The 23,882-nt window shown below is 34.1% G+C and overlaps 3 protein-coding genes across 3 annotated transcripts; all 3 read right to left on the bottom strand.

The window, feature by feature from the left end:
- Window positions 1–3,071: 3,071 nt before the first annotated feature.
- Window positions 3,072–4,504, bottom strand: LOC133038074 (receptor-like protein EIX2). The gene has a single exon (XM_061116119.1). The coding sequence runs from the start codon at window positions 4,502–4,504 to the stop codon at window positions 3,104–3,106; it is 1,401 nt and encodes a 466-aa protein (XP_060972102.1). The 3' UTR covers window positions 3,072–3,103.
- A 10,423-nt stretch (window positions 4,505–14,927) lies between these two features.
- On the bottom strand, window positions 14,928–20,490 carry LOC133038073 (receptor-like protein EIX2). Its single transcript, XM_061116118.1, has 2 exons — window positions 19,582–20,490; window positions 14,928–16,430 (listed from the first exon to the last, which is right to left on the bottom strand). The coding sequence occupies exons 1-2, from the start codon at window positions 20,488–20,490 to the stop codon at window positions 14,928–14,930; spliced, it is 2,412 nt and encodes an 803-aa protein (XP_060972101.1).
- Window positions 20,491–20,693: 203 nt separating this feature from the next.
- On the bottom strand, window positions 20,694–22,283 carry LOC133037754 (putative receptor-like protein kinase At3g47110). Its single transcript, XM_061115223.1, has one exon. The coding sequence runs from the start codon at window positions 22,095–22,097 to the stop codon at window positions 21,198–21,200; it is 900 nt and encodes a 299-aa protein (XP_060971206.1). The 5' UTR covers window positions 22,098–22,283; the 3' UTR covers window positions 20,694–21,197.
- Window positions 22,284–23,882: the final 1,599 nt, after the last annotated feature.

The following is a 23,882-nucleotide window of genomic DNA, read 5'->3' as shown; positions in this document are numbered from 1 at the left end:
TGTTGTTTTCATGTTATTTCTATAGAAAATCGTAAAAATGTAAAAAAAAAAAAAATTCAAACGTAAAATTGTAATTTTTTTTTTACAAAAAATAGTACGTTATGCAATTATTCCTTTAAATTTAGTTGAAAAAACAACCTCTAAAGACTCACATTGTAGTAATTTGTAGGACCAAACCACAAATGATTTAGGACCGACTCAAGGGTGGGACAACTTCGACCCATGTCCAAGGCTCAACAAATTTTTTAATATAAAAGCCCACAATTTGATCTTTAAATATGTTATATTTTGTATTTTTACTATTATATTTTGTTAAAAAATATATATAGAAAAATTTAATTTAATTATTGGATTAATTTTTGTTTTTAAATAAAAAAAATAACAAATTATTATATGTTGCCACATAAAGAGTTCAACATCCATGTAGTTACTTAAACTTAAATATATATAATTAATCCACCTAAAGTGTTGCACTTAATAATAAATTTGTTCATATTGTTTTTTTTTTTATTAAAAATTATTTTTAAATTTTGATATTTATAGAATTAGTTAAATTTGAAATTAAATTTGAATGTTTTGATAGTTTAACCAGATGAGCAATTTCATTAATTCCGAAGATAAATTTAGGATGAATAATAATTTTTTTTAATTACTATTACAAAGTATAATAGTAATTTTTGTTTTTATTTAAATCACTATCATGCTTTCAAATTTCAATGATTATTACTACATTAAATATTATTAATTTTAAAATTATGATTTAAAAAAAAACTAAAAACTAAAATAAAAACATTTATCTAATATATACCCATATATATATATCTTTATATATTAAAAGTTCCTATCTAACGGCATTTCTTGGTTTAACAGAATATACTTAAAAATAAAAGAATATTCTGTTAAATTTAACGATTACATTTGATCTCCCGTTAACAAATAAACCCAATAATTAAACCCAAAAAATTAAACAATCTTTTAAATATTAATAATCTCTTTTTAAATTAAAAAAATCATCTTAGCCACGTATCTCTCTAACAAACCTTGAGAGAATATTAATAATTTTTTTATTTATTTTTTAAAAAAGAAAAATATAGATAAAATATCTAGAAAAGATAATATAAATGTGAGACTGTATATGAGTTGCCCATTCTGTAATTACCTAGAAAAAATAAAATGTATAGATAAATATATATATATATGTGAGATTGTATATGTAAGAGAATTTAATTAAAAAAAATAATATAAATAATTACAGAAGGGGCAACTCATTGCTATCGGAGAAGAAGAAGATTGATTGTGTTGGCTTAGAGATTTTTGGGCTTGGGCTTAAAAAAATAAAAAGAAGATGAAATGGGCTGTAATTAGTATTTACCATATATGTTTGTGCTTATTTTTAGTTTTATTTTTAATTTTACCACCAAGAGGAGAAGGTTGAAAAATATTAGAATATGAAAATATTATTGGTGCTTATTAGTAATTTACAAAGAATGTGAAAGTCTATAAATATATAGTTGTGTAGCTATTATTAGATATGAAGTGAGATAATAAAACTTTTTTCAATTAGAAGATTAATGTACATTTTACTATTAATAACGTATATTATTATAACACAACTATGTTTTACTTACTAAATATACTGACACATATTTTATATTAATAAAACAAATCGTTCAAATAATTATACTATTTTAATTATTAATTAAAATAAAAAACTAAAATATTAAATAAAACTAACACTACGTGGCTTGTCACGTAACAATCACCTAATATATAAATATATATAAATATAATGAAAAACCCCAATTAGATTTTCTCCGGCTGGAGACCCTAATAGAATTGGAACGAGCCTGGTATGACCATTTGAGCTATCCTTCTCTTGGGTATACATATCCTATTATCCATGTTTATGTTAATAGCTTTACTAAATTAAGTTTATGTTCCTTCAAATAACACAGAAAAAAATAAAGAATGGAATCCCTCTTACAAAAGAAGACAGGATTTCATGGCTCAAAACACTTCGAGATGTCTTGAGACAATGTTTAGAAGATAAGAAAAGTGTGATCCTCGGATGTTCAGCACTGCAAATGCGATACACAGGGAAGTTCTTCGATCAGCTGATCCAAACTACGTGCCACAAAGCTATGACACCAACAATATATTGTGAAGTTTGTTTTGTTGGATGCTTCGGCTGAGGTGCTTGCATGCGGTTCGGTTAGAGAAAAGAGCTGCAGAAGGATAACATTTCATGGCCTCTACTCTTTTGACATGGCAGTTGGAGTTGCTTCAAATTCGTGATTTCGAAAACATATTAAAGGTAGATGCCCCTCTTGCTCCTCAAATTATTGTTGATATTATACAATTAATTAGGTGAAGATGAACACAATAAGCTTTCAAAAATAAGTGTAAAATATTTATATTAGAACTGTGTTAATTAGGGATAGTGAATTGAACATGCAAAATATTATGGTATTGCTTTTTCTTCATTTCTTATTTAAATACAAATTTGTTTATTGACAAGTTACAAGATGCTTTCTTAATTTTATATATAGTAACTTTATTTCTTGTCTTTGTCTTGAGTCAAACCTCTTTTAAGATGATTTTCTTTCCTTTATTATTTTCATAAAAAGCACTAACATGGGAACAAGCATATATCCAAGCACTTTTGATCATTTTAGGGCAATAATCCACCGAGAAATGTATGGATATGTGCTTACATACATACATTTATAACTCTCTCTCTATATATATTTGCAATATATTAAGATATGTACACAAGTCTAGAACTATAATATTCCTAAACCACAATACATTTTCAAAAGCGATACTACACATTTCTTTTGCTCAAGCAAACACAAACACGGTATTATTAGTAAAAACACAATCAACTATACAAAATAATAAATTACAAAAAAAGAATGAGCAAAGCAAGCATTGCAAAACACACAATGTTCTAATTAAACTCTTAGAACTTTTTGAAACAATAAGTGGGGATGTCTCCCAAAATGATAATACATGAAATAAACTTACAAAAAAAAGAAGAAGACAAAACTAACACGTTTCTTACTAAAAAAAAGACTTTAAAACGTGACTGACACAAATACTTTCAAAACATGTAATTTATTTTGATGAAATAGTCCACAAACTTGTTACACAAATATTCTTCGAAATACCAAAAGTAAGCACGCCTCCAAAATCCACAAACCACTAACGAAACAATAACACCTAGAAAGCTCACTCCAAACCCCATTCCTATGCCCAATCTAAACCAATATTCATCATCTTCCCTTTCTCCATCTTCCTCACTTCCATTTGAATGCATTGTGTCACGATCTTCAATACACTTTTTGAGCGGTGGTCCACACAATTCGTTGCCAATAAAGCTAGAGGCATCCATGCTTTGTAGTTGCGTGCCTATTGGAATTTGTCCCGACAAGTTGTTGTATGACAAGTTCAAGTGACTCAAGAATGATAAACCTGACAAACCTGTAGGAATATGACCACACAAACGGTTCCTTGAGAGATCAAGAGATTCCAGGTCAGTCATACTATCAATCTTTTTAGGAATGCTCCCACTCAAATAATTTCTCGACAAATTCAATGATTGCAACGCATCGAGACTTGTAAGTTGTTCTGGAATTTCTCCTAATAACTTGTTGCTAGATAGATCGAAGGTACTTAAGAGGTATAAGATAGTGTTGTATTGGTTTTCCCTTCCTTTGATAACAAGATTTGCATTCTCTCTAGGTCTTTGATCATTGACGCCATAATAATAATAAATTGGATCTTTTTGTGATTTAGACGTCATAGCTGTTAAATTATTGAAACAATTCGATATCTTTCCCGTCAAAATATTATTACTAGCATCTAATACTTGAAGCTTGGAAAGTTTACAGAGTTCAACTGGAATATGACCTGTGAAGTTGTTAGAACGAAGGACAAGAAAACGCAGCATTGGAAGACTTCCGATCCATCTTGGTATAGTGCCCACCAACTTATTAAAACCAAGATCGAGTCCATTTAAGGCTGTACAATTCTTAATAGGTTTTGGTATTTCACCAATAAGGTTGTTATTGTGAAGATGCAATGACTTTAAGCTAAGTAAAGATCCCATAGAGTTTGGAATTTTCCCAGTTAGATTATTGTTATCCAAATCTATCAAATTTAATGATGGCCAATACATCCAACAGTTAGGAATCTTTCCTGATAAAAGATTATTTTCGAGATACAGGGCCAAAACGTTTCTTGCAAAACTCGTTGGATCACAAAGGAAATTAGAAATGTTACCAGACAAGTAATTATTTGAAAGATCTAGCATGTACGAAATTGGAATACGAGGTAATGGTCCTGTTAACTTATTGTAACTCAAGTTTAACATATAAGAACCATCATTTGGAAAAATAGGAATTTCCCCATAAATATGGTTTCTGGACAAGTCAATATCATAAGCAGAAGAAAAATTCCACAACCAAGTAGGAATTACATCAGAAATTCCAGTATTGGACATGTCTATTCTAAAAATATGTCTTTGTGATTTTAGCCATGTAGGAAAATGAGGACCCAAGTTCCAATTTCTTAATTCCATGACATTAAGAGAAAAGGGAGGAGTCCAATCTAAGCCTACTTTCATGCTCAATTTGTTTCCAGAAGCATCTATTTCCTTGAGCTTTGTGAGGTTGTCAAAATTGTAAAGTCCTTTTTTGGCAAGTTAGGTGACAAAATAATTTTTCCTTTTTATGGTAAGATTGCTATGCATTCATTTTCGAAATCTTACCTCTTTTATTCGGTTATAAGTTGCCATTTTCCTTGTTTGGAAAGTTGCACTTTCAGCTGAACTTTCCTTTGTTGAAAACTTCTCAAAAGAGAAGGAATTCTCTTTTGGAAAGTTGTCATTTTAAGGGAAACTTTGATTATTGCCTTTTCCTTATTAATTTCGATTGTATCTTGATACAATCAGAATATCTAATCTGTTTTTGGCAGGAATCAAGCTTTGAAAGAAGATCGGACCCGATTTTAGTAAGTTTCCCGTTTCTGGGCAGATCTGCTTCGTCAGCAACCGAATCTGTTGTAGCAGATCGTGTTGGTTTTTGGAAAGTCTTTGTACAGCTGCTAATTCGAACTTGTGGTTGCCTCTTTGGTTTCTATGATCTATAAATAGAGCCTAGAGAGCAACCATTCGAATTACCTCTTCCATTATTCATTTTCTACATTTATCTTTTGAGAGAAGAGAGTGTTTCTTTGTTTTGTGAGAGCCTAGTTGTTCACCTAGGTTCTAGTTGTTCTATTTCTGTTCTTACTCTATCCTAGAGGTTGTGAAGAACTACTTGACTGAACAAGAGATTGGTCTTCGGGAGAAGACTTGATAAAGCCTTACTTCGGGAGGAAGTAAGCACTTGGTCTTCGGGAGAAGACTTGCTAAAGCCTTACTTCGGGAGGAAGTAAGCACTCACACTTCAAAGACGAAGGGAGTTCGGGCTTGAAGGTGTTTCAAGAAGTCAGATTCATAAAGTGGATTACAAAGGATTGCGTAATACTTTAGAGGGAGTCTAAACTTGTTTAAGTCAATTGTCTTTGTAATTTTGATACTTTATTAATTGATTTCATTCTCTCGGGCGTGGCCCCGTGGACTAGGAGTGTTCGTGAGAACAACGATACCACGTATAAATCTCTTGTGTCAAGTTATTTATTTTTCTCGCAAATATTTTATATTCGCCCGTTCGTTTTGCAGAAAGGTAATTACTTTCTGCTGCTGCAAACGCTTACAGTTTTTATATTTTCTTATATACAACTGACATTTGCAAAAACACAGTTTTTCAATTGGTATCAGAGCGGGACACTAAACTCTTAGTGTGATCCTATAACGTTTTTGTTAGAATGTCATTTTTTGCAGAAGGAAGTTCTATTTCTAGACCACCATTGCTTAATGACTCTAACTATCCTTACTGGAAAGTTAGAATGAGAGCCTTCATCAAATCTCAAGATGAGAAGGCGTGGAGAATGGTTCTATCAGGTTGGTCTCCTCCAGTTGAGACGATTCTTCGTGTAATACTATTATAAAATACGAACTGGAATGGTCTATTGAAGATGATAAACTATCTGCCTACAATAGCAAAGCCTTGCATGCTATCTTTAATGGTGTAGGTGAGGGTTACATTAAACTTATATCATCTTGTGTCTCTGCTAAGGAAGCTTGGGAGATTCTTCAAACTCAGTTTGAAGGAACTTCTGATGTGAAAAGATCTAGATTTATCATGCTTCAAACTAAATTTGATGAGCTTAGAATGTCTGATAATGAAACTTTAACTGAATTCTATGAAAAATTATCTGACATTGCTAATGAATATTTTGCTCTTGGAGAAAAGCTTGATGACTCTGTTCTTGTGAGAAAAATTGTTAGAGTTCTTCCAGAGAGGTTTGATACGAAACTTTTGGCAATGGAGGAAGCTAAAGATTTTAGCACTATGAAAGTGGAAGAATTGATGGGTTCCTTACGCACTTTTGAATTAAATCAACAGATTAAACAAAAGGACAAACCCAAATCCATTACTGATAAAGGTAAAAGTATTGCTTTGAAAGTTGCTAATAATGAAAATTCTGATAGTGAATGTGATGATGAGATTGCTTTATTAACTAAGAATTTTCAGAAATATATGAAAAAGATGGGAAATAAAAAGAATATTTCGAAAGGTTCAAAAGGTAATGCTTTCATTAAACCATCTGTCTCTAACAAAAAGGGAATTCAGTGCAGGGAATGTGAAGGTTTTGGGCATATTCAATCTGAGTGTGCAAACACTTTGAAAAAGAATAAGAAAAGTTTCAATGTCACTTGGAGTGATGATGAAACCGAAAGTGATGAAGATAGTACTGAAAATGTTGCCCTAACCTCTGTTATGACTAATGTGTTGTGTGATTCACAGGTGAAAGATAGATTGGTATGTCTGAACAATACCACCAAACAAGAGGAATCAGATTCAGATGAGTCTGAAATCTGTGAAGAATCTCTTGCTGAATCATACAAAGTCATGTATGAAAAATGGATTCAGGTTGCTTCTGAAAATAGAGAGTTGAATAAATTGAACAAAAAATTGTCTCATAAGATTGAAATGTGTGAGTTGAAAATAAAAGAATATGAGACAAGTGTTTGTGATAAAGATGAAAAAATCTCTCTATTGAAGAAGGAACTTGAAAACTTTAAGAAAAATGTTCAAATGCTTAATCCTGGATCTTCTATTTTTGAAAAAGCTCAGAATGCAGGTCAGAGAGGTTTTGCAGGCCTTGGTTCTAATGGAATGGAAAGTTCTGGAGTCACGAAGTTTGTAAAATCTAGTGTTCCAACGAATCACCGTGAGGCTACACACTCTACTGTAACAGTTTCACAGCCTGTGGCAGCAAGAACAGCTTCTGATGCTGCAAAATCTCCAGGATTTTCGAAAAAGGTAAAATCTCAGGTAAAAAGATTTGTTCCCATTTGTCATTTTTGTGGTAGAAAAGGACATATCAGACCTAAATGTTTCACATTGAACAACCTGTTTAAAACAAATTATTTTGATAATTTGAAAAAATCTCAAAAGAAACATAAAGGTTTGAAACAAATATGGGTGAAAAAGAAGTGTCTAGCTGGTTTTTCTGATAAAACTGCTGCATCTCAAATGTGGTATTTTGACAGTGGTTGCTCTAGACATATGACAGGTGACAAGGATTTTTTGACTAACATTCGGCCTATGCAATGTGGAGAAGTCACTTTTGGTAATGGCTTATCAGGAAAAGTTGTTGGTATGGGAACTCTAAATTTTGAAGGGTTACCTAGACTGAAAAATGTGATGTTAGTTGAAGGACTGAGGGCTAATTTACTTAGCATCGGTCAAATCTGTGATCAAGGGTTTATCGTTTCTTTTGATAGTGATCATTGTTATGTTATGAATGATGACAATGAATGTATATTGCAAGGATTTCGATCCAATGATAATCCGTTACACTCTAACCCCCGTGTTTACTTGTCACTCGGCTATCAACAACACCACGGATTCGTGGCATGCCAAGCTTGGGCATATTAATTTTAAAAACCTAAAAACCGTCAAATGCAGGTATTGTTCGAGGTCTACCCAAGCTTGGTAAGGAAAGTGAAGGTAAGTGTGAACCGTGTCAACTTGGGAAGCAATTAAAAATCACTCACAAGCCTGTGTCTGATATCAATACCTCAAAGGTATTGGAATTGCTTCACATGGATCTAATGGGTCCAATACAAGTTGAAAGTTTGAATGGTAAACGATATATCTTTGTGTGTGTTGATGATTTCTCTCGTTTTACTTGGGTAGATTTTTTAAGAGAAAAATCTGACACTTTTGATGCCTTTAAAACTCTTTGTCTGAGATTAAGAGTTGAGAAAGGTTGTAATATTGGAAAAATTGTTCGAATTCGAAGTGATCATGGTAAGGAGTTTGAAAATTCTGTGTATGATGATTTTTGCAAGTCTACAGGTATAACTCATGAATTTTCAGCTCCCAAAACTCCTCAACAAAATGGAGTTGTTGAGAGGAAGAATCGAACTTTGCAGGAAATGGCAAGAGTGATGTTAAATAGCAAGAAGTTGACTAAGCGATTATGGGCTGAAGCTATTAACACAGCTTGCTACATAATAAACAGAGTGTTTATTCGTCCAGGTACCTCAAAAACATCTTATGAAATCTGGAAAGGTAAGCGCCCCAATGTAAGTCATTTTCATGTTTTTGGATGTGTGTGTTATGTCTATAGAGATCGTGAGCATATTGGTAAATTTGATGCAAAAAGTGATGTTGGTGTGTTTATTGGATATTCCTTAAGCAGTAGAGCTTATCGTGTTTATAACATGAGAACTCAAACTGTTTTGGAATCAGCTAATGTGGTTGTTGATGATTTTAGAGATTTTTCAGAATTTTCCACAGAAGCCAAGATAGATAGTCTCATGGATACTCCTCCAAAAGTTGTAACGGCAGATCCCGATGCAAACAGAACCCATTGCCGATGCCGCAAATGACGAATCCGTCGTCGCAACCGAAACCGGAGAACCGTAACCGCCTATCTTGACTCATCCAAACATCATCACTGACTCTATTCAGAAAGAACCAAGCACCAGAGTCAAACTGAATCATCCAAAAGATCTCATCCTTGGAAATCCTGAAGAAAGCATGGTAACTCGCAGAAGGTATATTAATTTAATCAGCTTTCTTTGCTTTGTTTCTCAATATGAACCGAAAAATGTGAAGGAAGCCATGACCTTTGAGGAATGGCTCAATGCAATGCAAGAGGAACTCAACCAATTTGTTCGCAACAAGGTATGGATTTTGGTCCGAAGACCAAAAGGTATAAATGTTATTGGAACAAAGTGGTTGTTCAAAAATAAAAGTGATGAGTTCGGTACAATTGTAAGAAACAAGACTCGTTTGGTGGCACAAGGGTACACTCAGGTAGAAGGTATTGATTTTGATGAAACTTTTGCTCCTGTTGCAAGATTAGAATCAATACGTTTACTTTTATGTATTGCTTGTATTCTCAATATTAAATTGTTTCAAATGGATGTGAAATCTGCCTTCCTTAATGGTATTTTGAATGAGGAAGTTTATGTTGAGCAACCAAAAGGATTCGAAGATCCTCAATTTCCAGACCATGTATACAAACTTGAAAAAGCTTTGTATGGTCTGAAACAAGCTCCTCGAGCTTGGTATGAAAGGTTGACTCAATTTTTACTTTCTCATGGCTATCACAGAGGTAGTGTGGATAAAACTCTTTTCATCAAACATATAAAATCTGATTTTATCATTGCTCAAATTTATGTTGATGATATAGTTTTTGGGTCTACATCTAACCATGAAGTGCAGGTATTTGTTGATCAAATGAAAAGTGAATTTGAAATGAGCATGGTTGGTGAGCTTAATTTCTTTCTTGGTCTTCAAGTGAGACAAATGGAAGGAGGTACATTTGTATCTCAAAGCAAGTATGCTAAGAACCTTGTCAAGAAATTTGGCCTTGAATCGGCTAAGCAGGTAAGTACTCCTATGAGCACCACTCTGAAATTAACAAAAGATGAGAATGGAGTAAAGGTAGACACTACACTCTATCGTAGCATGATTGGAAGTCTCTTGTATTTAACTGCTAGTCGTCCTGATATATGTTACAGTGTGGGAGTGTGTGCTAGATATCAAAGTAATCCTATGGAATCTCATGTATCAACTGTAAAAAGGATTATTAGATATGTTAATAGCACTCCTGATTATGGAATTTGGTACTCGAAAGATACCAATTCAAATCTTGCTTGTTTTAGTGATGCAGATTGGGCAGGAAATGCTGATGATCGAAAGAGCACAAGTGGAGGGTGCTTCTTTCTTGGGAATAACCTAGTATCTTGGCATAGCAAGAAACAGAATTCCATCTCCTTATCCACTGCCGAAGCTGAGTACATAGCTGCTGGCAGTTGTTGCACTCAACTATTATGGTTGAAACAAATGTTGATTGATTATGGGTTTGATTTGGGTGTTTTGACTATTTTTTGTGACAATACTAGTGCCATAAATATTTCCAAAAATCCTGTTCAACACTCTAGAACAAAGCACATTGATATAAGACATCACTTTATTAGGGAACTTGTTGAAAATAAATCATTGCAATTAGAATATGTTGATACTGAAAAACAATTAGCTGATATTTTCACAAAGGCCCTAGATGCAAGTCGCTTTGACTCCCTCAGAAAGTCTTTGGGAGTTTGCATTGTTTAATTTTATCCGTTCATCATTCGTGTACAATAGTGTTGTGTGATTCTTCTCTAGCTCTAATTCTTCTATCATTGTTTTTGACAAATCATGTTTATGCTTTTGGAATATAATTAGTTAGGATCTCTGTCTGATCATACTTTGTGATGTTGTGTTAAAAGATTCATGTTACTCTTTATTTGTGTCTGGGATTAAAAAATGTTCTTATACAGAGTTGAGCAATTTTTGTTTCATGCTTGTCAGGCCCCTTGCTGGAATAGAGCTACCCATACTGAAGTGTGAAAGCCATCTGATGAGTAAGCTGGAACATTGTAATTAGCAACTATGATGAGGATGCACTACCATAGAAAAGGGCTACCTTCAGTATGGTGTGAAAGCATCCAGTTGCGGGATCAATTTGAAAAAGGCGAAAATAAAAAATCATGCCAAGGACAATGATCCTATTTTCACTGCACACACTTATGTCTGATAAGTGTGTTCAACTCTGTAAGTCTCCTCTATTAAAATTAAAGTAATAATCCTGGTTCACAATTCTCAGTAACATGCATATCTTTTTCCTCAACATCAATTAAGTATGATCATCTCATGAGATTCTAATTAGTTATTTTCCTTGAAAGCATAACATGTAATCTACTTTGTCAATTGTCAATGATATTTGATTTCTCTGCTTGATTCGAATCACATATACTCACTGTACACATTATTTGTTTTGTTTCGATTTTATTTTAAAATAAAAAAAAAAAAAAAAAAAGAGGGAGGCGTGTGACTTGCTTCATGGGTCAAGGAAAATCTTGTGCATAAATGGTAAGTATCAACATTCATTCTTTCTTTGATTTATTATGATATTTTTCCAAGTAAAGATTAATCTTTATATGGTAATGTGTCTTTTTTTCTTGAAAGATTGCTTTATTTTTGGAAAAATTTGTTGGCATTTCTAGTTTCCTTTTATTTTTTTTTTTTAAAAAAAAAAGGGGAAAGGAGTTGAGAAGTGGGCGGTTTCCTCTTTTGGTTCATGGGCTGGCGGTTTCATTTTGAATTTTCAAAATTGGTTTCCTTTTTCTTGTTTTGATTCCAAGGTTATATAAACCAAATTTTGTCACTTATTTCACCACCTACCCGAACCCCCTTTCTTGTTTCTCTGTCAAACACTATTCATCTTCTCTTTCAGTTTCAAAATGGTGAGAACCAAGAATCTAGGGCACTCAAAAAAATTAGAAGAAACCGTCCCAACTCCTTCTAGTGCACCCCCTGCTGCCTCAGTTCCTCCTCCTGCTGTTGCAAAGCCTGGAGATTCATCGCTTCCCCAGCGTGAATCTCAAGCCGTGAAGTCAAAACGTCCACCCAAGCAAGTGGCTCGCAAATCTGTAAGGCCCTATCGCACCTGGACTTCCTCTTCTGAATCCTCGAAGGAATCTCCTCCTCCATTGGCTGTTCCTCCTCCCCGCCGCATCAATGGCCGGCACCACTCCAACAGGCCCTTCCACTCGAACTCGAGCCCAGCAAGCCTCGGCTGAGAAAGAACTTCAAGCCTCTCAATCTCGAGAGAAGTCTGCTCCTCCAGCCAAGAAGAAACTCAAGACCAATCCTCCCTCGGCTTCCTCGAGTTCCAGTTCAGAAGAAGAGGATCCAATGGAAGTCTCTTCAGACAAATCAGTTTCTCTGCATACTGAGAAGGACAGTGAGGACACAGAACTTGAGCCAGAGCCTCCTCGTTCAAAACTCGCTTCGCAAAGAAAGGCCTCTGCCGTCGCCAAAGGCAAGCAGCCCATGGAAGATCCTCCATCTGGTAATATCCCTTCCTCTATCTCTGGCTGTCCAACTTTTTACTATCGAGACAATGAGCGTGACTGGAATCTTTATGCAACTCGTAAGTTTGAAAGTGAGAGGAATTATGATTTGCATGCCCATCGTGTGTATGGTATTGTAAAGTTCATTCAATTTCATCAATGGGAACACACTCTTACTGGTTTTATTGGATTCATTGCTAACATTATTAAAGAGTTTTATGCTAATCTTACTGATGATTTCCTTGATGAGAACTCTAGACTGTATAGAAGAGTGTATGTTAGGGGTCATTGGTTCTCATTTTCTGAAAAGGACATTGCTCAGGCCCTGCAACTGCCTGAGAATGTCTCCAATGCTGTGATGTCCATGGATCGTGACTTGATGCACTCTGAACTCACTGGTGCACGTTCAGAATTGAAACCAGGGGAGAGTCTTCGAATTACTCACCTCACTTTTGCTCATGCTTCCCTTATGCGGTTTGCACTAAGCAATTGGGTTCCAAATTCGAACAAGACCGTGGTGTCTCAAGAAGTGGCTACACTCCTATACCGCATCACATCTGGAACTTCCATTGATCTAGCCTCTCATATTCTCAACCAGATTGTCTCCTTTCGAAGAGGTAAAAAGCCAACCTTCAAACTTGTGTTTCCAAATTTAATCTATAAGGTTTTATCCTCTCAGAAGAATGTGGCCCAAGCACATGAAACACTTGAGCCTCCCATCACTGGCCCTACTTTCCAACCTTCTGAGTATTTTGATGGTGTGTTCCAAAAACGGCCAAAGGCTGGTACGTCGTCGCTTCGCCGGTGCAAGTTCGTGCTCGCCGTGCAGAGCTCCTGGAAGTCAAGTCTGAACTTCAGAATGTGTACACTCGTCTTGAAGCAATGGCTGATGTCCAGCATGACATGTCCAGGCAACTGTCCACCTTGATTCAACTCTACAAAAATTAAAGTGTTTTCGTTTGGTTCTTTTTTCATTAAACTTTGGTTAATTTTTGTTCTTTGTTTACTTTGGCACTCCGATAAACAAAAAGGGGGAGAGATATTATTTTTTTGTTGCCCAACTCTGGACTCTTTTTTCAGGGGGAGTTGTGGTTTGTTAGTACCTGTGAACTTAATGTTCCTTATTATTTAAAGTTAGCATGTTCTTTGTTTTTATTGTGATAATCGATTGTGTTACTCAGGGGGAGTAATATAGGTTGCTCTTGCTAACTTTGCATTGCAGGTACTTTATGGTAAAAATTATTTTGTTCATCTAAAGTGCCAAAGGGGGAGATTGTAAAGTCCTTTTTTGGCAAGTTAGGTGACAAAATAATTTTTCCTTTTTATGGTAAGATTGCTATGCATTCATTTTCGAAATCTTACCTCTTTTATTCGGTTATAAGTTGCCATTTTCCTTGTTTGGAAAGTTGCACTTTCAAATTCGAACTTTCCTTTGTTGAAAACTTCTCAAAAGAGAAGGAATTCTCTTTTGGAAAGTTGTCATTTTAAGGGAAACTTTGATTATTGCCTTTTCCTTATTAATTTCGATTGTATCTTGATACAATCAGAATATCTAATCTGTTTTTGGCAGGAATCAAGCTTTGAAAGAAGATCGGACCCGATTTTAGTAAGTTTCCGTTTCGGGCGTATCCGTTCGTCAGCAACCGAATCTGTTGTAGCAGATCGTGTTGGTTTTTGGAAAGTCTTTGTACAGCTGCTAATTCGAACTTGTGGTTGCCTCTTTGGTTTCTATGATCTATAAATAGAGCCTAGAGAGCAACCATTCGAATTACCTCTTCCATTATTCATTTTCTACATTTATCTTTTGAGAGAAGAGAGTGTTTCTTTGTTTTGTGAGAGCCTAGTTGTTCACCTAGGTTCTAGTTGTTCTATTTCTGTTCTTACTCTATCCTAGAGGTTGTGAAGAACTACTTGACTGAACAAGAGATTGGTCTTCGGGAGAAGACTTGATAAAGCCTTACTTCGGGAGGAAGTAAGCACTTGGTCTTCGGGAGAAGACTTGCTAAAGCCTTACTTCGGGAGGAAGTAAGCACTCACACTTCAAAGACGAAGGGAGTTCGGGCTTGAAGGTGTTTCAAGAAGTCAGATTCATAAAGTGGATTACAAAGGATTGCGGCAATACTTTAGAGGGAGTCTAAACTTGTTTAAGTCAATTGTCTTTGTAATTTTGATACTTTATTAATTGATTTCATTCTCTGGGCGTGGCCCCGTGGACTAGGAGTGTTCGTGAGAACACTGATACCACGTATAAATCTCTTGTGTCAAGTTATTTATTTTTCTGCAAATATTTTATATTCTGCCTGTTCAGTTTTGCTGTAGCAGAATTACTTTCTGCTGCTGCAAACGCTTACAGTTTTTATATTTTCTTATATACAACTGACATTTGCAAAAACACAGTTTTTCAAAAATGAACTTCATGCACATAACCTTCGAAACAATTTGATGCGATAGAAAGATATTCTAAATTTGAGAGAGACCAAAGACTTTTTGGTAGAGGACCATTTAAATGGTTATCTGAAATACGGAGGGATTCTAGCTGAGTGAGAGACCCAAGACTTTCTGGTAGAAGACCACTGAAATGGTTATTGGAAATTGTTAGTGTTTGTAATTGTGAGAGAGACCCAAGACTTTTTGGTAGAGGACCACTTAAATGGTTATCTGAAATATCGAGGGATTCTAACTTTGAGAGAGAGGCCAAGCTTTCTGGAAGAGGTCCACTGAAACGGTTAGAAAAAAGACTTAATGACTTCAATGATTTTAAGTTTGTAAATATTAGATTTGGAATGGGCCCTGAAAATCTATTAGAATGAAGAAAAAAATCACCTAAATTCTCAAACTCTTTTATTTTATCCACTATTTGACCATCAAAGGAATCAAAGAAATTCAACGACTTCATATTTTTTGCAAGACAACCTGACAAGCTTTGAAATATCATTGAAACACTACCTTTGTATCTATTGAGTGCCAAATTAAATTCTTCCAATTTACAAAGTTTTCCCATGGATGTTGGTATTTTTCCTGATAGAGCATTAATTGACAAGTCCAAACTGACAATAGAAGAGCTCAAATTTGCTATGTCAGTTGAGATAATGCCCTGCAGTTTGGTATTAGAAAGGTGGAGGTGTTCAAGGTTGGGAAAACTAAAAAAGCATTTAGGAATAACAGAGTCTATATTATTGCGAGACAAATCAAGATATTTTAAAAGGCTCATGTTATTTCGAAAGGTACAAGGAATTGAACCTCCAAGCTCAAGAAAGTTGTAACTCAAGTCAAGTGTTTCAAGGGATGTAAGATTTATGTGAGATGATGGAAAATGAATATGAGTGAGATAACAATAGAACAAGTGTAATTCTTGCAAGGAAGGGATCATATTTATTGCTAAAAGCCAATGATCAGATGCTTTACTAAGATTAACACTAGATAAGTCTAGAGATTCCAACGAAGAAAGACTAGAGATCCAATGAAGGTTGTCAACATATAAGTCATAATTATCTCCAAGCCCAAGATAGAGCAAACTTGAGAGATTTCCAAGATGGTGGGGAATCATTCCGCTAAATCCTCCATCTGTGAGGTTAAGATATCTTAAACTCACAAGAGAACCCACAAAACTCGGAATTGGAATCCCTCCAAAATTGTTTAAGCTCAAGTCTAAGTTAACTAGATGTGTGAGATTAAGTAAGGAGGGATTGATCTTGCCTGTAAAAGAACCATCCTTAAGGGAAAGCTTTGAGACGTGGCCAGTAAGAACGTTGCAAGAAATTCCAGCCCATTTGCAGCAATCTTCTTCTTCAGAAACATTCCACGACACCAATTTGTTATCATCATCAACCAAATACTTCTTGAAACTCAAAAGAGCTTGCTTTTCTGTTTCAATGCAGAGTGTGGAGTTGGAGTTGGTGTCTCCCTTTGCAACAATTACATATAATAAAATTATAATGAGTGTAACTTGATAATAATAATGCATGGTTATTTCTTGTAATTAAAGATTGATAATTTAAAGGATATATAGTAAGATGTATAAACTTGATAACTTCTCTATATATATATATTGATGTGGGAAGTCTCTTCTTCTCCGAAACAACCTTAATAATGACATTAATTAAAATATTATAGTATTGTATTACGTTAGCACTTTTCTTTTGATTACTTGTTACACACACAATTACATAGTATTCCCAAATACTATTACATATATATATATTGTTTAGCCACTCAAAATCTGACAAATTATGTTTAGTATAAATTCAAATCATTATCATTACTTAAATTTAATATAGTCCAGTTCAACATTCAAAATTTTTCTACTCTATAATTTCACTTAATCTATTTTATGTTATACTTTAAGGATGAGGTTCCATTTCAAAATTACCAATAAATCGTAAATTATATGTTCCATTTCGAAACCACCCCTAGTACGTACTCTGCTCCATCAACCCTTCAATTCGTCAAAAGTCAACTTGAGAAATATTCAAATTTTGGTTTTTGTTTAAAATCTTGAGAAATATAATATTGACATATATATGACCGATATTTCTTTATATATGTATTTAGTTTAATAATCGAATTCATTATTATTTGTATCTTTGACTGAGTTGTTTGTTTTAATCTCTCCTGGACTCAGTTTTGCTATTACGTCTACAATATCATCAACTCTGTATTATATATAATGAATACCCATATGAATATATATTATATACGTATTTATAAGTTTATCCGGTATTATAACACTGATTATAAATTCTTTCCTATTCTGTGTTAGACTTTTATTTAGCGTGATTGCATAGTTTGTTGCTGTATTGTTAGTGATCAATAATTGATGGGCTTAGTATTTGTGTGCGCAAAAGTTAGTTGAAGTAAACGTGTGAGCTTTTTTAATAAACTGAAACTTTTGATTAACAGATCCAGTCTAACTAGAATTATGTAGCTAAATCCCTTCCCTAACTCTATAAAACATATTGTCTCATCATAATTATATACCTTTTGATAATGAGATAAATAAAAATTATCCTTATTTAGAGATTTGGAGATAAAGATTCAGTTGATAGTATTGCACTATCAAATATTATAATAATTACTATGAATCAATCAGCTACACATACTTAATTATTATATATCATCATATTCTATATTAGTATACAAATTCATCTTAAATTTATTATTATCTTTTCTGACACTATGACCATCTACCTTATTATTCAGAATTTAATAATGGACGATTCCTTCCGATCAAAGCTTTGTTCTTGATTAACAATTTTAGGGTTTAAAAATATTCTTAGGTCTCGTTTGGTACGTTGTATTAAGTTGTATTGTATTTTAATATATTAAATTGGATTATTATATATCATCCTTTTATATAATACTATATTAAACTTTAATTATACTAAAATATTATATATTTATGTGTCCATACAAGTCAATACTATATATATTTTTACATAAAAATATTGCATGAAATACAATTCAATATAATACTATACAATAGAATATGGTGTAATACGGCATACCAAACGAACCCTTAATGATCTATTTGAAATTTTATAATTATATGGACAATTAACTGGTGGTGTTTAATCAGAATAAATAAATAGTTAGGGTGTACTTACCAAAAATTAAATCGATCAACTAATAAATAAAATTATCTATTTTGATTGTTGTCTCGGATTTTTCTCAAAATACGTAGCCGCGGCTGCGTATGACACGTGGATCAAAAAGACACCTCAATTGAGAACTAGCTGACATATATAGACGGATAAGTGTACTTCAGGAAGTAAGCCCCCGGAGAAGTACATAAAGCATGTCCTTCCTCTCCGGGAGCTAGAAATATAACGAAGCATCTCCGGGAGTAGGAGAACCTATTCAAACAGTCACCTCACATTTAATACAACATGTGAAAATTGTCTTGGAACGCCCAAAAGAGAACATGTCAGACAACGTAAGCATAGTTTACGGTGATTACACGATAATCAAAGGGGCTAGTGACGGCTCCATTATGAAGAATCACATCAATCAAAGAACGATAAAGATTAATCTCACATAATCCCTATGATACCTACGACATAGGTCATGCATTCCCTATTTTGTATCTCCTGGGAACTTGTGCTCATACATTATTGGCACTCAAAGACAAGTTATCCCTTTTTAGCTACTATTACCAAACTCTATAAATACCCCTGAACAAAATGAGAAGGGGGCCAAGATCGATCAAAAAAATAAAACAAGAGAGAGAGAGAAACTCACCAAGAACATTCTCTGTATAAAAGCTCTCATTAATAAAAAAGACTCGTGGACTACGGCTTATTAATGCCCGAACCACGTAAAAATCATCTGCATTAATTATTCCAAATCTCTCATCATTATCTCATTTAATTGGTTGCCGAAAACCTCGCAAATAAAGTCGTGGCTAAATACTTGTAGATAAAGGGAGCTCCGTATATCTATTTTAAAGAGGCCTTCACAGCTATAGGGCTCACAGACAGGGACCTGTCGCCTAGTGGTTCGCAACTCACAGGATTTAATAGGACGATACTTGTAACACTTTCAATTTGCTTACATATATACATTTATAACTCTTCTTCTCTCTCTCTCTATATATATTAATATATATATATGCAATGATATATTAAGATATGTAAACAAGTCTACAAAATTCCTAACCACAATACATTTTCAAAAGCGATAATACACATTTCTTTTGCTCAAGCAAACAAAAACACATTATTATTAGTAATCAACTATACAAAATAATTAGAACACATAAAAAAAGAATGAGAAAAGCAAGTATTGCAAAACACACAATGTTTTTATTAAACTCTTAAAACTTTTTGAAACCATAAATGGGGATATCTCCCAAAATGATAATACCTGAAACAAACTTACAAAGAAAAAAAAAAGAAGACAAAACTAACACTTTCCTTATTACAAAAAAAGACTTTAAAACATGATTGACACAAATACTTTCAAAACATGTACTTTATTTTGATAAAATAGTCCACAAACTTATTCCACAAATACTCTTCGAAAAACCAAAAGTAAGCACGTCTTCAAAATTCGCATACCACTAACGTAACAATAACACCAAGAAAGCTCACTCCAAACCCCATTCCTATGCCCAATCGGAACCAATATTCACCATCTTCCTTACTTCCATTTGAATGCGTTGTGTCATGATCTTCAATACACTTTTTGAGCGGTGGTCCACACAATTTGTTGCCAATAAAGCTAGAAGCATCCATGCTTTGCAATTGCGTGCCTATTGGAATTTGTCCCGACAAGTTGTTGTATGACAAGTTCAAGTGACTCAAGAATGATAAACTTGACAAACTTTTAGGAATGTGACCGAACAAATGGTTCCTTGAGAGATCAAGAGATTCCAACCATATCATATTATCAATTTCTATTGGAATGTTCCCACTCAAATAGTTTCTTGACAAATTCAACGATTGTAATCCTTGAAGACTTGTAAGTTCTTCTGGGATTTCACCTGATAATTGGTTCCTTGAGAAATCTAAGACACGCACGAGAAATAAGATGGTGTTGTATTGTCCTTCCCTTCCTTTAACAACAAGATTCACATTCTCTCTAGCCTCTTGAGTATCAACACTAAAGTAAAATGAAGTTAAATTTTTGAAACATCTTGGTATTTTCCCCATCAAATTGTTATTTCCAGTATCCAATATTTGAAGTATGAGAAGCTTACACAACTCGGCTGGAATAAGACCTGTCAAGTTGTTTGAACGGAGAACAAGAAGGCCCAAGCTTGGAAGACTTCCGATCCATCTTGGTATAGTTCCCACCAACTTATTAAGACCAAGATCAAGTCCAGATAAAGCCAAACAATTCTTAAGAGATTCTGGTACTTCTCCAACAAGGCTATTATTGCGAAGATGCAATGATTCTAAATTTCTTAAAAAGCCAATAGAGCTTGGAATAATTCCATTCAAATTATTGTTATCCAAGTCTATCATTATTAATTTCGACCAATACATCCAACAATCAGAAATGTTTCTGATAAAAAATTGTTGTTAAGATAAAGTCTTAATACCTCTCTTTGATAAGATGTTGGATCACAAAGAAAATTAGAAATATTACCCTACAAGTAATTATTTGAAAGATCTAACATGTCCGAAATTGGAATACGTGGTATTAGACCTGTCAACTTGTTGAAACTCATGTTTAGTAAACATGAAACATCATTTGGAAAATTAGGAATTTCCCCATAGATTTGGTTTTCAGAAATGTCAACTCTAATAAAATGATTAGAAACAAAATTATTCCAAAACCATTGAGGAATGACACCTGAAATTCCAGTGTTGGAGATGTCGATTTGAGAAATATTTTTTTGTGATTTTAGCCATATAGGAAAATGAGGACCCAAGTTCCAATTTCTCAATTCCAAGACCAGGAGAGAAAAGGGAGGAACCCAATTTGAACCTACTTTCATGCTTAGTTTATTTCCAGAAGCAAGTATGAACTTGAGCTTTGTGAGATTGGCAAAATGAACTTGAGACACATCACCTTTGAAATTATTTGAGTCGATCCAAAGAATTTCTAAATTTGCAAGAGACCCAAGACTTGTTGGAAGTGACCCACTTAATTGGTTATTTGAAATGGAGAGGTGTTTTAATTTTGAGAGAGACTGAAGACTTTTTGGAATTGACCCACTTAATTTGTTTCAGTCAATAGAAAGGGATTCTAACTTTGAGAGAGAAGCATGGAATTCTGGAAGAGGTCCACTGAAATTATTTGAAGAAAGATCTAATGTCTTCAAGGATATTAAGTTTCCAAATATTGACAATGGAATGGGACCAGAAAATATATTATTTCTAAGTGAAAGAACATGTAATTTTTTAAAATGTCTCATGTAAGTTTCCAAGATTTGGCCAGTGAATGAATCAAACGAATTTCCTCCCAAATTCAATGACTTCAAACTTTTAGAAAGACAACCTGACAAGCTTTCGAAAACCATTGAGACGCTGCCTTTGTAATTATTGCCTGCTAAATCAAATTCTTCCAAATTGCATAGTTTTCCCATAAATGAAGGGATTTTTCCTGCTAGAGCATTACCCCTCAAGTTTAAATTGACTATAGAGGTCAAATTTGCTACATCACTTGAGATAATTCCATGCAGATTAGTATTAGAAAGGTGGAGGTGTTCAAGATTGGAAAAACTATAAAAGCAATTGGGAATGACAGAGTTTATGTTATTGCTAGACAAATCAAGATATATTAAAAGGCTCATGTTATTTCGAAAGGTGCAAAGAATTGAACCTCCAAGCTTAAGAGAGTTGTAACTCAGGTCAAGTGTCTCAAGGGATGTAAGATTTATGTGAGATGGAAAATGAATATGACTAAGATAACAATAGGACAAGCGTAATTCTTGCAAGGAAGGGATCATATTTAATGCTAAAAGCCAATGATCATATGCCTTACTAAGATTAACATAAGATAAGTCTAGTGATTCCAATGAAGAAAGACTAGAGACCCAATGAAGATTGTCAACATATAAGTCTAAATTATGTCCAAGCCCAAGATAGAGTAAACTTGAGAGATTTCCAAGTTGTTGGGGAATCATTCCCTTGAATTCTCCATATGTGAGGTTAAGATATCTTAAACTCACAAGAGAACCCACAAAACTTGGAATTTGAATTCCCTCAAAATTGTTTAAGCTCAAGTCTAAGTTGGCTAGATGTGTGAGATTAAGCAAGGAGGGATTGATCTTGCCTGTAAGGGAACCATCCCTGAGAGAGAGCTTCGAGACGTGGCCAGTGTTAATTCCATTTTTGGCACATTTAATTGACAAAAATATTTTATTATTTATTGTATATTTTCGGCTGGTATACATTAATATGGTTTCCTATTTGGTGTATTCAAACTTGAAAGGAAAGTTGTCTAGCTTTCCTATTTTTGGAAAAAAGGTAAAAATGGTAAGTTTGGTTACCCATTTCGTTTTTATCTAACCAGCTGTGTAATCTGATCTTGTGTTGAGTTTCCCATTTTCTTAGATCAGGTTTCTTGAAGAGAAAACCGGAGCTAGACTTTCCTTTTCTATAAAAGGAAAGTTGTAGTTACTGCCCACGATTCTGTAGGTACAGAAACGGAAATTCCTGGACTGATTGAAGAATTATTTTAGGGAAGTTTCTAGTGGGTTGAGGTCTTGTTCAGACCGAATGTAAGCTGTCTATGAGATGTATATTCATTATAAATACATCTTATAGTAGCTAGGTTTTGCATCTCTTTCACACACTTAGAATTATATTCATATCTTAAGGAAAGAGTGTCTTTGTTATGTTAACTCTTTTATTCACTTTCATATCATAAGAAAAGAGTGTCTTTGTTTTGTAGAGAAGAGTTGTTCTACTCTTACTCTGTTTATTTGTTGTTTGTATTGTCTTGAGTCTGTATTCAAGTCTACAACGAAGAAGAACATCAGTGCACCTTCGGGAGAAGGGTATTTACAAGCTTTCGGGAGATTGCTTTTGAAGTCTTGCATCGGGAGGATACAAGCACACAACCTTCGGGAGATGGTTGTATAGGCTTTCGGGAGATAGCCTTTAAGCCTTGAATCGGGAGGATTCAAGCACTCTTCAAGGTGATCGAAGGGAGTTCGAGCACTTGGAGTTTTATCAACATTCGGTTAGTAGGTGGAATACATCAAGCTTGCGGCATACAATAAGAGGGAGTCTATTTATGCATAAGTCAATTACTTTGTATTTTTGATACCGATCTAATGAATCTTATCTCTGGGCGTGGCCCCGTGGACTAGTAACAACTGCGAAAGGATTGTTGAAACCATGTACAAAAATCTTGTGTGTTTTTACTTTTATGCACTGTTTGTTTTTCTGGGTTTCTCTGGAGTTACAGAGTTGCATTCTGTAACTACAGAAAACTGTTTTCAGTACCAGTTTTATTATTCCGCATTTAATTAATCATTTAATTAAATAATCAAACTGGGAATATTAAAATACGGAATTTCAATTGGTATCAGAGCAAGTCACTAAATTCTTAGTGAGATCTTGAGGTTATTCCGTTTAACTTGTTTTGAGTGAGATGTCTTTGTTTGCAGAAGGAAGTTCCATCTCTAGACCTCCTCTATTGAATGAGTCGAATTATCCTTATTGGAAGGTCAGGATGAGAGCTTTCATCAAATCGCAAGATGAGAAAGCATGGAGAGCTATTCTTACAGGTTGGTCTCAACCTACTGAAAATGATGAAAAAGGTAATACTCAGGTAAAATCTGAACTCAGTTGGACCACTGAAGATGAAAAACTGTCTGGTTATAATAATAAGGCTTTACATGCTATTTTTAATGGTGTTGGTGAAGGTTTTATTAAATTAATCTCATCTCGTGAATCTGCAA

The sequence above is a fragment of the Cannabis sativa genome, chromosome 5, assembly GCF_029168945.1.
Source record: "Cannabis sativa cultivar Pink pepper isolate KNU-18-1 chromosome 5, ASM2916894v1, whole genome shotgun sequence".
In the NCBI taxonomy this organism is placed as follows: Eukaryota; Viridiplantae; Streptophyta; class Magnoliopsida; order Rosales; family Cannabaceae; genus Cannabis; species Cannabis sativa.
The sequence above is the reverse complement of the archived record's forward strand: the minus strand, read 5'-3'. Positions and strand labels throughout refer to the sequence as shown.

What these genes read in the sequence shown, in the direction of transcription:
- LOC133038074 (XM_061116119.1), bottom strand. Translation starts at nt 4,504, where the DNA reads ATGTCCAATACTGGAATTTCTGATGTAATTCCTACTTGGTTGTGGAAT.
- LOC133038073 (XM_061116118.1), bottom strand. Translation starts at nt 20,490, where the DNA reads ATGATAGACTTGGATAACAATAATTTGAATGGAATTATTCCAAGCTCT. An exon ending in GTGTTATTGTTACGTTAGTG is followed by an intron (nt 16,431 to 19,581) that starts GTATGCGAATTT and finishes ATTGTTGCAAAG; the next exon opens with GGAGACACCAACTCCAACTC.
- LOC133037754 (XM_061115223.1), bottom strand. Translation starts at nt 22,097, where the DNA reads ATGATTCCCCAACAACTTGGAAATCTCTCAAGTTTACTCTATCTTGGG.